General features: G+C 40.9%; 3 protein-coding genes across 3 annotated transcripts in view; 1 reads left to right on the top strand and 2 right to left on the bottom strand.

The window, feature by feature from the left end:
• LOC133659003 (alpha-tectorin-like) overlaps positions 1-13,392 on the top strand; it is a 60,170-nt gene that overhangs the window by 1,981 nt on the left and 44,797 nt on the right. The window lies entirely within an intron of this gene.
• LOC133659000 (uncharacterized) lies at positions 2,815-10,177 on the bottom strand. Its single transcript, XM_062061589.1, has 19 exons — positions 10,135-10,177; positions 9,962-10,049; positions 9,273-9,815; positions 9,155-9,216; positions 8,954-9,089; positions 8,720-8,839; positions 8,328-8,627; positions 8,093-8,248; positions 7,814-7,990; positions 7,572-7,694; positions 7,323-7,502; positions 7,104-7,247; positions 6,772-7,017; positions 5,581-5,646; positions 5,383-5,507; positions 5,137-5,290; positions 4,688-5,034; positions 3,369-4,469; positions 2,815-3,019 (listed from the first exon to the last, which is right to left on the bottom strand). Exons 3-19 carry the CDS (start codon positions 9,738-9,740, stop codon positions 2,836-2,838), a joined length of 4,089 nt encoding a protein of 1,362 aa, XP_061917573.1. The 5' UTR covers positions 9,741-9,815; positions 9,962-10,049; positions 10,135-10,177; the 3' UTR covers positions 2,815-2,835.
• Positions 9,785-13,372, bottom strand: LOC133659233 (coiled-coil domain-containing protein 141-like). Its single transcript, XM_062061967.1, has 5 exons — positions 13,116-13,372; positions 10,684-10,806; positions 10,426-10,617; positions 10,135-10,228; positions 9,785-10,062 (listed from the first exon to the last, which is right to left on the bottom strand). The coding sequence occupies exons 1-5, from the start codon at positions 13,263-13,265 to the stop codon at positions 9,785-9,787; spliced, it is 837 nt and encodes a 278-aa protein (XP_061917951.1). The 5' UTR covers positions 13,266-13,372.

Raw genomic sequence — 13,392 nt, 5'->3', positions numbered from 1 at the left:
AACCATTCAATTAAGTGTAAATATCATTAATTATTAATAATAACATAGAGTTAAAGGTAAATTGAGCAAATTGGCTATTTCTGGCAATTTATTTAAGTGTGTATCAAACTGGTAGCCCTTCGCATTAATCAGTACCCAAGAAGTAGCTCTTGGTTTCAAAAAGGTTGGTGACCCCTGCTGTAACGATATGCTGATGGTAATGTTTTATGTTCGTGTAGTTTGGATTTGATGTTAATCATGCCATGATCACAAAACACATCATCCGTGCCTGAAAGCGCTGCAGATTGGCAAAGACTAAAGAAGTGTTGTTGGGTGTCTTGGAAAGCACAGAGACACATTTATTTCTACTATAGGAATTGTACCGTTTGTTAGCACAGGATTGGCAATAAAAGTAAATAAAATAGCATCGGACTTTGTGTGACTTCTTCTAGAGGCTACAATACATTGTATTACTTTTGATTAGTTTTCAGGTAAAAAAAATCCCTTATTTCCAGGGTGTGGTGGCCATGATATTGTCGTGGCGGTGTGCCACATTCAGTTACATAAAGATAAAACACTGATGTAGGTGTCATTAAATTACACATAGCAATTGTAATGGAACAACCTTTGCAAATTGTATTTGTTTATTCAATAAAGTTACTGGAAATGTAAATAATTCACTTAGTATTATAAAACAGCAAGTGTATGTATCCTTTTATTGTAGGCTATTTGGAGACCCTACATACAAAGTTGAACATGACTAAGATAACACATTCAGTGCAGAATAACGGCATTGTTTATTTCACTGTGAAATTCTGTATTGTTTGAAGATAATTCCCCAAGAGCAGCAACATTTGAAATACACTACTTTTTACATTTTAAGTATCGGTATCGGATTGGTATTGCCAACACGAGGCTGAATTTTGGATCGGAAAGAAAATTATTTTACTTTTCTCAAAAATAGATCACCTCAAATTCACTTAAAAATGTCTCTATATTTTTTTTTTATAGTAGATAGAAAATCAGGAAATGTGTTAACTACATTTTTAGATAAGTAAAAAAAAAAAATCAAACTTCAGATTTACTTCATGAGATGAAAATGAGATATACAGATCCTTCTTGCTATAGTGGCAACAAAGCACAGTTTCACGTAATCGATCAATCCAAATCTGCTTTTTATTTTCAGACCAACATATATGTAGACATTTGGATACCAAACTGTTTCTTTACTTTCCTCAACAACATGGCAAGACTTTAGAGCAGGGGTCACCAACGCGGTGCCCGCGGGCACCAGGTAGCCAGTAAGGACCAGATGAGTAGCCCACTGGCCTGTTCTAAAAATAGCTCAAATAGCAGCACTTACCAGTGAGCTGCCTCTATTTTTTAAATTTTATTTATTTACTAGCAGGCTGGTCTCTCTTTGCTCGACATTTTTAATTCTAAGAGAGACAAAACTCAAATACAATTTGAAAATCCAAGAAAACATTTTAAAGAGTTGGTCTTCACTTGTTTAAATAAATTGATTAATTTTTTTACTTTGCTTTTCATCAATTTCAGAAAGACAATTTTAGAGAAAAAATACAACCTTAAAAATGATTTTAGGATTTTTAAACACATATACCTTTTAACCTTTTAAATACCTTCCTCTTCTTTCCTGACAATTTAAATCAATGTTCAAGTAAATTTATTTTTTTTATTGTAAATAATAATAAATACATTTTAATTTGATTCTTCATTTTAGCTTCTGTTTTTTCGACGAAGAATATTTGTGAAATATTTCTTCAAACTTATTATGATTAAAATTCAAAAAAATTATTCTGGCAAATCTAGAAAATCTGTAGAATCAAATTTAAATCTTATTTCAAAGTCTTTTGAATTTCTTTTAAAAATTTTGTTCTGGGAAATCTAGAAGAAATAATGATTTGTCTTTGTTAGAAATATAATAATAATAATAATAATGGATTAGATTTATAGCTTGGTCCAATTTGTTATATATTCTAACAAAGTGTAGATTGGATTTTAACCTATTTAAAACATGTCATCAAAATTCTAAAATTAATCTTAATCAGGAAAAATTACCAATGATGTTCCATAAATTATTTTTTTAATTTTTTCAAAAAGATTCGAATTAGCTAGTTTTTCTCTTCTTTTTTTCAGTTGAATTTTGAATTTTAAAGAGTCGATTTTGAAGATAAACTATGTTTCAAAATTTAATTGTCATTTTTTTCGTGTTTTCTCCTCTTTTAAACCGTTCAATTAAGTGTAAATATCATTAATTATTAATAATAACATAGAGTTAAAGGTAAATTGAGCAAATTGGCTATTTCTGGCAATTGATTTAAGTGTGTATCAAACTGGTAGCCCTTCGCATTAATCAGTACCCAAGAAGTAGCTCTTGGTTTCAAAAAGGTTGGTGACCCCTGCTTTAGGGGACAACAAATCAATTTCATAAGCGCGTCCACTAGATGGTGCTGTTCTTCAGGAAAGACAAAGCATCAGCTCAATTGGCTTTAGTAGTGACCAGGAAGAAGAGGAATGGGTAAAGGATTTAGAAGAAAACAAAGAGGAAGCAGAAAAGAGAAAGACAAAGAGGATGAAATGAGGAATATGGACTGGAAGAAGAGGAACAAATCTACCTACAGGTACAAATAAAGTCACTTGACCCAAGGAAGACGTAGAAGAGGAAATAAAAGAGGATGGAGAAGACAAGGAAAAAGGATTGATTGATTGATTGAAACTTTTATTAGTAGATTGCACAGTACAGTACATATTCCGTACAATTGACCACTAAATGGTAACACCCGAATAAGTTTTTCAACTTGTTTAAGTCGGGTCTGGAGAGGAACTGTTGTAATGTCACAGTAGTAGTAGTAGTAGTAGTAGTAGTAGTATGAGGAGCCAGAGAAGAATACAGAAGGTTCCAAAGCAGGTGGTCATCTCGCCACTGATGATGTCAGCAACTGCAACCAGCAGCCAGCGATCTTCAACCTCTTTGCCATCTTTCTTGTGGTCGGCTACACTCTGTCGGCCATCTGTAAACCTGGAGCGACCGTGACGACATAGGACGTCAGTCTGGTGACATGTTTCCGAGCGTCACATGACATGATAAACGATGTTTCCTTGTTGTCTGATTTCAAACCAAAATCATGCCTAACGTCCACCTGCATGGCAACACTGGCTTTATTGTAACAGCAGAAGCTTTTATTTGGAAATTTAGAAGTTTAAACTAGGACATGCTAGAAACCACATTCAAATGATGTTTATGTGTTAGCGTGATTATATCAGCACAGACATTAGCATACGATGTGTTTGCTCCATTATGACGCTTTGACAGGTTTTGCTGCACATTTGCATTTTAGCTTGTGTGGAGCAGGTTGTAGACTACCCACCAGGTGACTTTGGGCTCTGGGTGTTCAGTCACCGCCAACTCCAAATTCACGGGGACACCCCCCATGACAGCAGCTCTCGACAGTGGTATGCTTAAGTGGAGCGGACCAGGCTGCAGGGCTTGTTGGAGGGGCTCCGTCTCTGTCTGGGAATGGGGTGGCGCAGAAAGGGGCGGTCCTACGATCTGAGGAGTAATTTTGATCTCCTCACGGATTGCCACAGGCTCACAAAATTCCTGGTCTTCCTTAAGGGTTAATTCATGGCATTGTGGGGAAGGAGGGGTGGCATGTAGGCTAGCTTTTAGCGTTAATACTTTTGTCAGAGCAGCAACAGCAGGGGGTGTGGAGCTGCTGGGGCTCATACCATAAGCATGCACGCACTGCTTGCTGCTGGTACTACCACTGTCATGTGACTCTGGAGGTCTGGTTGCCTCAAAAACTTTTGGTCCATCCTGAGAAAGCGATCTTTCACACTCGCTGGAGGAACAGCTAACAAGCATTTGAGGCTGAACTACATTTGTCATTGTTTTAAAAGATCGTGGACTAGTAGCAAAGGATGGAATCGTGTCGTTTTGGAGAAAGTTCAGAGGGTCTGAACCGATCTGTGGCATTGCATCATCTTTAGATGAAGTAAAACTGCTTCTTGTGGACGATTTGAGGTTGTAGATTGTGTTCTTGACTGTAATCAATTTTGATGAAGAATCAGGGCTCATAACTGGAGTGTTTTTCTTCTCATCTTCGAAGGAGTCTCGGAGTCGTGCACCACATGGGTTCTGAGGGAAGGTCCTTGAAGATTGAGGGATCTCTTTGCATTCCTGAGGTGTCATGTTCTCGTAGAGATCAATGTCTGAACTTTGAGAGGATGTAGGACAAAAGCTAGGAGTTTGACCACTGAGATCAGCTTTTTGAAAGATCGTTTGGATGAGCTGAGCCTCACTATTTGGACTTCTCTGATCTGGTTTATTCTGACTAAAATGATGACTATGTGAAGAGCTGCTCTTTTCCAATGCTGAATGCTGAATGCTGGCTCTGCATGTCTTTTCATTCTCTGCGTTGATTGGCTGACATGGATCAGGAGACAGATGACTGGACATTAATATCTCCCTGTCAAAAAGACAAAAAAATCATAAACATGCACAAAGACTACATACAAAGTATGTATCCATGATGCCAGGAATAATTTAAAGTAAAGTTTAGCCTACAATCTGAAATGTTATGTATTTGATTTGTGTGTTGAGTCCTCGTGGACATCCTGAACTTTGGACTTTAGGATAGTTCTTTCAAAGATCTGAAACAAGGACAACATAGAGTGTCGCTCTTACCTTGTATCACTGTGAAGACCAGCAAGGGCAGAAAAAAAATTATCTGTCTCAGTGGACTCTTTATGTTGCTGGGCTTCACCGGTAGCAAGTCCAGTCTCTTGTCTCTCTGGCTGGTCCTTGCACTCGTTTTGGTTATTGGACTTATTTTGGGTACTGTGGGAGCTCAAACAACAATGTTCCTCAACATCGTCCTGAAAAATGATGGACTCTGGCGTCTCTGCCAATGATGGGAGGGAAATATCGTCAAATGAGCCACACTCGTACTCATCGTCACTGGACAGAAAACTCTCTGACACCACGTCCTGTTGCTGGAGTTCCGCTGCCAACGGGACACTTGGAGGTTCCTCCTGCATTTGGACGTTCAGTTAATATATTATAAAAAGTTGTCTCAACAACAGCAATATTCAGTTTTTTCTTCTTCCGAAGAACGCCACATCTCTCTAGCAAACCTGAACTGATGCACTCAAAGTGGACGTGGCGTTAAGTTGCCTGTGGATGACGTAGACCTTGCGTCCGACCTCTACTGGGGAACAGGACATCCTGAAGGTGTGGGTGGAACAGTGGGAGGAGGCACCATACTTCTTCTCACCACTTGACTGGCTCCTGTGGCAGCACATTAGACCAGCTGGCATTCATTAGCATGCTTGGTATTCATTACCTTTTTCTCATGCTAGATGTTTGCTCTTAGTTAGAACCTGCTCTGAGAATTATCCATCTTCGGTGATGAGAGTTTCATACTAGTGTCAGTTAGCCAGGTCGCTTCTTTCTTATCCTGCTCAACGGTCAGTTCTGGGGTGTGGCCTGTCTCCTTTAGCTCGCTCTGAAAGGACACACTGAGGTGAACTCCACTCTTCAATATTGGAATTAATTTGATTTTTTTTCTTGTTACAGACCATGTCCTGTATGATGAGGTTGTCCATCTGACTCTTCTCTTCCTTCTTTGTGTCTTCTTCATCACTCTAATTAGCATGCCAATATGCAAATTATTCAGATGAATTAGCAGACTGATACATGGGATGATGCTATCATGCAAAGGTGTGTCCGCTTGTATGGACACCACCTCTCCTCCACACCTGAGACTGGCCTAGGAAGACTCAACAGTTTCCATATTGCTATGGTTAGCTAGCTAGCATAGTTGGCAATAAAAACAAATCAATTAATTGGTATTTTACCTAGTTTGCCTGCCAGTACATCAGCTGATATTAGTGAAACCAGCAGTAAATATGTATTGGTAGTAAGCTAGCCTTGTGCATCGGCTCTCTTTGACTAAGGAATTTCATAGTCAAACCTGATTCATCAGCTTTTGCCCTGCAAAACGTTTTTGTTGTTGTTGTTTTTTAGACTAATGGGAATCCCCACAAATAAACAGATCTCATTTGTAACTTTTTCCACTTTGAAGAAAAAGTGCTGAGATAAACAAATAAACATAGTAGAAATCGGATTGCTTAGCAAGGTAGGAGTCGAACTTTCACATATTAATATTTATTGTTTTATCATTTATACTTAATTTTGTAGTGCCGTCATTCTCTGATGGTAAAGGGTAGGTGTAAATATTAAGTAATGGTGTGTTGTTCAGTCTGTTAACTAAAACTTGCTTTAATTAATGCTTTGGCAAACTGAATTGTCCTACATGCTTTATTCATGTTTACATGATCCTAGTTACATTATGAGCCTCACTCTGCTGCGTGGCTAAAAAAAACGTCTCGTTGTGTGTGTGTGTGTGTGTGTGTGTGTGTGTGTGTGTGTGTGTGTGTGTGTGTGTGTGTGTGTGTGTGTGTGTGTGTGTGTGTGTGTGTGTGCAGCATTTGGTATTTTTTTCGGTTTTGCATATTGTTAAACATATTAGTACAGTTAACTAGACAGCTTTGTTAGCCTAGTAAACTGGTATGTCATTACTATTATTCTTTGATGCTAAGAGTAGCGTCTTCCATTTGTCTGTGCAGCTCACAAATGGTGTTGTCAATCTCCAAGGCCGTGCCCCTCTCCCTAACCTTTGACCCCAGCTAAGCCATGAGATCCCGCAGACTCTTTCTAAAATGACTGTGGATCAAAAAGCCAAACTTGGACCGTGTCCTACATCACACCTTTACTTTCAGGCAGGACGAGTCGACCTGGTTCCGCTCATCACGCTGCTTTTGCTCGTTCTTCCTGTCGTGGGCCGCTTTCTGGCTGCCGAAAGGTTTGCTGACCTCCAACTTAGACCTCACCTGCTGGAGGTCACGCATGAGCGCGTGGTCACTTGAAGACACTTTGCTTAGCCACAATGCACTTTGAGTGTATAGAGATGCTGCGCCGTGATCCAGCTGCTCTCCTCGGAATTTGGTTAGAGCCTGACAACAACACCCCTAAAGGTCAATCGTGGTATGTACATAATTTACATAAATACTGCTAATTCTTAATTTTAAGATGCTCTCACATTGTCACTGATCAGTTCACCAATTTCCTTTTTCACCCAGAAAGCTTTCGTCAGCAGTTGATGAATCTGCTGGCATGTCTCCTCATACGTACTCAAAGCAGTGCGTAAAAGTCCAGCAGGGTCTAACTGGAGGAGCATCTCCAGCTGAAAAAGGGGGAAAACACACGTCAATAATATTGCTGTTATTATTAGTATTGTTATCCTAATAGACCTGCTGACCTGTTTGACCAGCAGGTGAAAGTTGTTGCTCAAGTCCAAGATGTGCTGACTCTTTTGGATTTTCTCATTTACTTTGACACGCAAAACACGTAGCTCTGACACTTCCTGCAGCAAGCGGTTCTGGACTGGTGTCAGGGCATCCCAGTTTTTCAGCAGGATCTGGGCCTGCTCGTCCAGTCTCTGTACGAGAAAGCAAAGCAAATCAGAGGAGAGGATTCAAGAATCTTGTGGATGTGAAACAGCGCTCACAGCAAAATAGGGTTTAGCGAGTCCAAATTGCTGCTGTAGCCTCAAGGTCTGCTCGTGGAAGCCCAGATCCACTTGAGTGCAGGAGTCCAACAGCTTCAAGACCTCCTTCAAGTCCCGCACAGCCTGCAAAGAAAAGCTGTCATGAGACCACATTTGTGTCCAGGAGTTTTGTGGAAGGTGTGCACTCTACAAAATGACAGTTTATTTTTGTCCTGCTTGACCTCAGTGCTGCTCTCACACACCTCACAAAGTCTCTCCTGGTACTTCCTGCAGGACTTTGTGTCCTCTTCCTCCTGCCTGTTATTGATTTCAAGTTGACTATGCAGGTCGGCAACTTCCTGTTGACTTTTGCCAAGTCGCTCTGACAACTGCTGCACCGCCGTCACCACAGACTGCAGGTTCAAGCCTGATGTCGATGCCTGACACACGTTAGAATAGACAAAATCCCATTGGACCTCATTTTTTTGTTGAAGTCATGTAAAGTTTAGAATTATATGGTCACCATAGACTCCTCTGGTTACCTTGGCAATGTTGCTTATGAACTCGCTGGCTTCTTTCTGGATTGTGACGACCCTTTGCATGGTTTCCAACCAGGAAGTTCCGGCCTTGATAATAATATCTTCCCCCTCTTTCTTGCCTTCCAGTGTGTGCCTGTGGATCTTAATGTCTTCTTCCAGCTGAACAACAACAAAAAACAGATATCGGCTCATAGCTGCATTAATAAGTGCTTACGTTAAAGTATGTCGCTGAGCTGACCTGCTGCGCCGCCTTGAGGAAGGACACATAGCCTTGTAGCACACGCACGTTACACTCAACAATCTTGTTCAGCTTTTTCATCGCGTCTAAGACTGTGGAGACCCGAGCAGCTAGCTGGAGTTCGGTGACTGTCCTGGTTCTGTCTCCACATTTCAACTGCTCGGTCAAATACTTCAAGCGGGCCAAATGAGAGATACGTCCATTGGGCGCTTCTAGTCCAATTATGTTTTGGGACCCTGTACACGGAACTTGCAGACGTTGTAGGATCTGCATTACTTTGTTGGCGTTATGACCGGCAGACTTTATTGGAAAGACAATGACAAGAGACCAGATTAAAAATAATATACTCGCACCGAGATGCCAAACTTTTTGCCAGTATACAATGTGTGTACCTCAGCCTGTGTGCACAACAGAAGGTGTTGGTCCAGAAGGTCCTCTGCCTCCCACAGCTGAGGTCCCATTTCCCGATGCTTTGACAACAATAGGCTACTTTGTTCCACCCATTTGGACACCTTCACATTGTTATTTCCACATGACACACACTACAGTCAGTACAACCAAGCACACTGACATAAAGCCACACATAAAATACAATAGAAAGTTCCAGCTAGAAGGCAAGAAGTCACCTTGTCGAGCAGTTGTTGACACATCAGCAGCAGTGGTTGATTGTAATTGGTCGGAAGAGTGTGGTGGGCATCGCTGTGCATGTTGTTCTGTCCCCCCCTGTTTCCTAAACACTTCTGCAGGTCTGGCCTCCTCCCACTGTCCAAAAGAAAGATGAGAAGATGAAGCTGATGAGACAACATGAACATGGGAAGTGTTCTGACCTGATAGATGTCAAACTTTCCTTTTCCAAGACTTTCTGATGTCGCTGTATAAGAGACGAGACCTGAAGGAAACTCAGATCAGACACGAACTGTGAGAATGTTTCCCTTCAGATCTTACCTTTGATTCTAGTACCTGCTTCAGGTCTCTGACATCACCTGGATCAGATTTCGGACTTACAACTGATCTGTACAGATCTGGTATGTGGTTTCTGGTCTCATCCAATGTGGACGCAAGCTTCTGGTATGACTTGGATTTAGTATTTGGGTCACATGACTCTAGATTCAGAACAGATTTTGATTCAGTATTGGATTGGATTTCAGGTTTTGGATAAGGGTTTGCTCCTCTGGCTTCAGCCTCATACTTCATATCTGATTGAGATGGTAGCCTCATATTGAATCTATACTCAGTATTTGGATCAGGACTAAAACCAGGCTTGGGATCTAGACTGCTTTCACATTCGAGAGTAGAAAGGTTTCGCTGCATTCCGCTTTGTTCTGCATTAAATCCGAAATCAGGCCTTATATCTGAGCTGACTGTGATGTCATGCTCCTGTGGCCTGAGTCGCTGTCTGAGCACCTCCTCCATTGTCCTCCTGCGGTCTTGCAGAGACTCCAACAGGAACTCCACCCTCACCGCCACTTGCTGGCTGGGTCTGGAATTCTGGGAAGAACATGTGACATTGCATTGGCTTTGTTACATTTGCCATAACCACATAGGAGGAAGGATTTCAACAAAGCGGGGCAGGCAAGACCGCATTTGTGCCGTGTTGAACAGGTTAAAGAATGTGACGTGTGCTGCTGCAGTACCACTGATGCCCCACGGAGGCTGTCAGTACGCTGGAGTAGTTCGAGCTCACGAAGAAGCTGGCCGCCGCTCAATAGCACCTTCAGAGAACTTCTTAGTACATCTGCAAGTAAAACAACATTTACCTAATTTTTCGAGTGCGCTAACTTAATTGCTTTCTAACTGATGATGTCACCTCTCCTCATGGCATCCAAAGCAAGTGTAGCGTCAGCAAACCCGACGTCCACTCGTAACAGAGTATCTTCGACGTTGTCAACTCCAAGCAACAACTGTAGACGCATTCAAACAGGAAGGATTTAGCATACCTTAGCACAAATGCCATGTCAACATGTTAGTTAGCATTAGCATTGCAATTACATGAGACAAACTGTAATTAGATTGATCAGCAAATGTATTTGAAAACTTTATTGATGCATGACAACTGTCATTTGAGCTAATCAGGAGAAAGTTTAGCATATAACGACACCTGCGACGCTGCCTGGTAGAAGCTTGCTGCCAGCGTCAGCACTTCCTGTCGCCTCTCCAGGACGCGGAGCAAATTGTACCAGCCTTCATTCAGACACGCTCCCATAGCCTCGTACACTTCCTGATCTTCTTCCTGCCTCCTCCTCTTCCTTCCAATTTCCCCTGCCGCCTCCACAACTTCTTGCTGGTGTTTCTGCCGAGCCGCACTAAAATGTCAAGTAAACAAGTCGACCAATTGGACCGCAAGTCTTTTTTTTACCTTCATTGTCTTCATCAACTTCTCATGTTCTTGCATGAGTGTCCTGTTTTCTTCCTGGTTTGAGCCAATCTCACAGAGCTCAGGCTGGACCTGGATCAGCTCAAGGTGGACCAGCGAGCCGCTCTGCAGCACAAAATATTTTTTTTGCTCAATGTGTTTGCAGTATTAGCTTCTAGCTCTTGTTAGCATCAGACTAGCTTTATTTTTTATTTATCTATCCAGAGTGTTATGATTGAGGTCTTAGGGGAGCTGGAGTACACCTCAGATTGGTCCCCATTCAATCACAGGATACATTTTGACAAACAACAATAAACAATGTGAGGCAGACAGGTGATTTCAGTTTGGAATGTTGTTTGAAGAACAATATTGTGGTCTTCTGTCTTAAATGCTGCTCTTAAATCCAGAAGGATCAGGAAGTTTTCTGATGTCTATGTTGACTTGGAGATTGTTTAAAACCAGATAAGGGCAGTACTGTGATTGACTTGAAAACAAGACTGAAATGTTTTGTTCAGATTGTGGGTTTTCATAAAGTAATTTAATTGGTTAAAATCCACTTTCTCTAAAGTTTACAATGTTAAGAACATTGTCATCATCTGGGTTTGGATAGCGCAGGGCTTTTTGTGGTCATTAACAAGATTTTGTATGTGTCATTATTTTATTTTTATTTTTCAGTGAAGCGTGGTGGTGGCAGCATCATGCTGTGGGGATGATTTTCAGTGGCAGGAACTGGGAGACTAATCAGGATAGAGGGAAAGATCCATTGCACCGGCCGACCGAGGTTTCTCATTGTGCCCATTGGATTGAGTTTTTTCTTGCCCTGATGTGGGATCTGAGCCGAGGATGTCGTTGTTGCTTGTGCAGCCCTTTGAGACATTCGTAATTAAGGGCTGTATAAGTCAACTTTGAATCATTGATTTAAGGAGGAATGCAGCCTTCTACAGAGACATCCTGGATGAAAACCCAGAGCTTTCTTGAACTCCGACTGGGGCGACGGTTCATCTTTCAGCAGGAGAACGACCCTAAGCACACAGCCAAGATATCAGAGGATTGGCTTCAAGGACAACTCTTTAAATGTCCTTGAGGGGCCCAGCCAGAACCCAGACTTGAATCCAATTGAACATCTCTGAAGAGATCTGAAAATGCCTGCACAGCAATGCTTCCCATCCAACCTGATGGAGCATGAAGGGTGCTGCTAAGTGAAATGGGCAAAGAGGAATGGGCAAAACTGCCCAAGGATAGCTGTCCCAAGCTTGTGGCATCGTATTCAAAAATACTTAAGGCTGTAATTGCCACCAAAGGTGCATCAACAAAGTATTGGGCAAGGGCTGTGAATACTTATGTACATGTAATTTTTTAGTTTTTTTAGTTTTCAATACATTTGTAGTTTTTTTTTAATAGAAACTTTTCACTTTATCATTATGGGGTATTGTTTGTAGAAGTTTGAGGACAAAAATGGTTTTATTCTATTTTATATTTTCTAATAAGGCTTTGAATACTTTCCGGATGCACTGTAATTTGACGTTAAGAAATAATGTATGGATATATAATAGGTTATGTAACGTTTTACATATGTGTATGTATATATATATATATATATATATATATATATATATATATATATATATATATATATATATATATATATATATATATATATATATATATATATATATACATATATACATACGTGTGTGTGTATATATACATATATGTATATATATATATATATATCTATATATATGTGTATGTATATATATATATGTGTATGTTATATAAATAACATACACATAAATGATATCTCCTACCACGGTGAAGCCAATTTAAAACTGCTATGCCACTTCAGTATTAATTGAAAAAGTAAACAAAACTCAATAAATGGGTTTTGTTTACAGGCGTCTAGGTCTAGTCAGCTGGTTATTGTTTCATGTTTTCAGTTATCTTGGCTGTAGCATAGAGCTGCTGTTAGCATCAACACATTGTTTGTGTGTTTGGTGATCCGTATTAAAAAAAAGTTGAAGGTTGACTTATTTCTTGTTGTTGAGGCCAATAAGCTGTTGTGTTTGTGTTGGCGCACATTTGAGCCCATGTCTCTAGTGGACATAAAATGGACACATGACACTTGAGGGCACGCACACACACACACACACACACACACACACACACACACACACACACACACACACACACACACACACACACACACACACACACACACACACACACACACACACACACACACACACACAGCAAGAGAGAGAAGTTAATATTTTGTAGGTGGATTTCGTCTTGAATAGTCATTAGCATGTTTCTAAAAAATGTGGGAAAGACATTTTTACAGGTGTATTACCCACTTTATAAACCGTATTGACAAAATCAAATATGTGGAGGCTAAGATATAGTCGCTCAATGCTAATGAGCACCCAACCACGCACCTTGACTACAGACACGACCAGCTGCGATTGGCCAGTCTGAATTGCGATGGTGCTGAGAGTCGTGAAGGATTTCCCATTGTCTGTCTTCGTCTCCCCCGTGTCCTTATGTCCTCTGAGCGTCGCCACCTCCGGTTCGATGCTGCTCGTCATGACTCGGCCTTTACGGCTGGCTTCTAGCTGTCGTCGCCCCGTAGGCGCCACTTTCTGTCGGCTCGCATGAACGCCGTCAACGAACGTCCAACTGTAGGAGAAGGTTCTAAAAGGACGTGTAGAAAAG

Source organism: Entelurus aequoreus, linkage group LG10 (genome assembly GCF_033978785.1).
Source record: "Entelurus aequoreus isolate RoL-2023_Sb linkage group LG10, RoL_Eaeq_v1.1, whole genome shotgun sequence".
In the NCBI taxonomy this organism is placed as follows: domain Eukaryota; kingdom Metazoa; phylum Chordata; class Actinopteri; order Syngnathiformes; family Syngnathidae; genus Entelurus; species Entelurus aequoreus.
Note: the sequence above shows the minus strand (reverse complement) of the source record. Positions and strands in the feature narration are given on the sequence as shown.

What these genes read in the sequence shown, in the direction of transcription:
- LOC133659233 (XM_062061967.1), bottom strand. Translation starts at nt 13,265, where the DNA reads ATGACGAGCAGCATCGAACCGGAGGTGGCGACGCTCAGAGGACATAAG. An exon ending in AGTTGATGAAGACAATGAAG is followed by an intron (nt 10,618 to 10,683) that starts GTAAAAAAAAGA and finishes GCGGCTCGGCAG; the next exon opens with AAACACCAGCAAGAAGTTGT. An exon ending in TCTACCAGGCAGCGTCGCAG is followed by an intron (nt 10,229 to 10,425) that starts GTGTCGTTATAT and finishes ATGCGTCTACAG; the next exon opens with TTGTTGCTTGGAGTTGACAA.
- LOC133659000 (XM_062061589.1), bottom strand. Translation starts at nt 9,740, where the DNA reads ATGGAGGAGGTGCTCAGACAGCGACTCAGGCCACAGGAGCATGACATC. An exon ending in TCGCTAAACCCTATTTTGCT is followed by an intron (nt 7,503 to 7,571) that starts GTGAGCGCTGTT and finishes TTTCTCGTACAG; the next exon opens with AGACTGGACGAGCAGGCCCA. An exon ending in ATGGATAATTCTCAGAGCAG is followed by an intron (nt 5,291 to 5,382) that starts GTTCTAACTAAG and finishes GTGCTGCCACAG; the next exon opens with GAGCCAGTCAAGTGGTGAGA.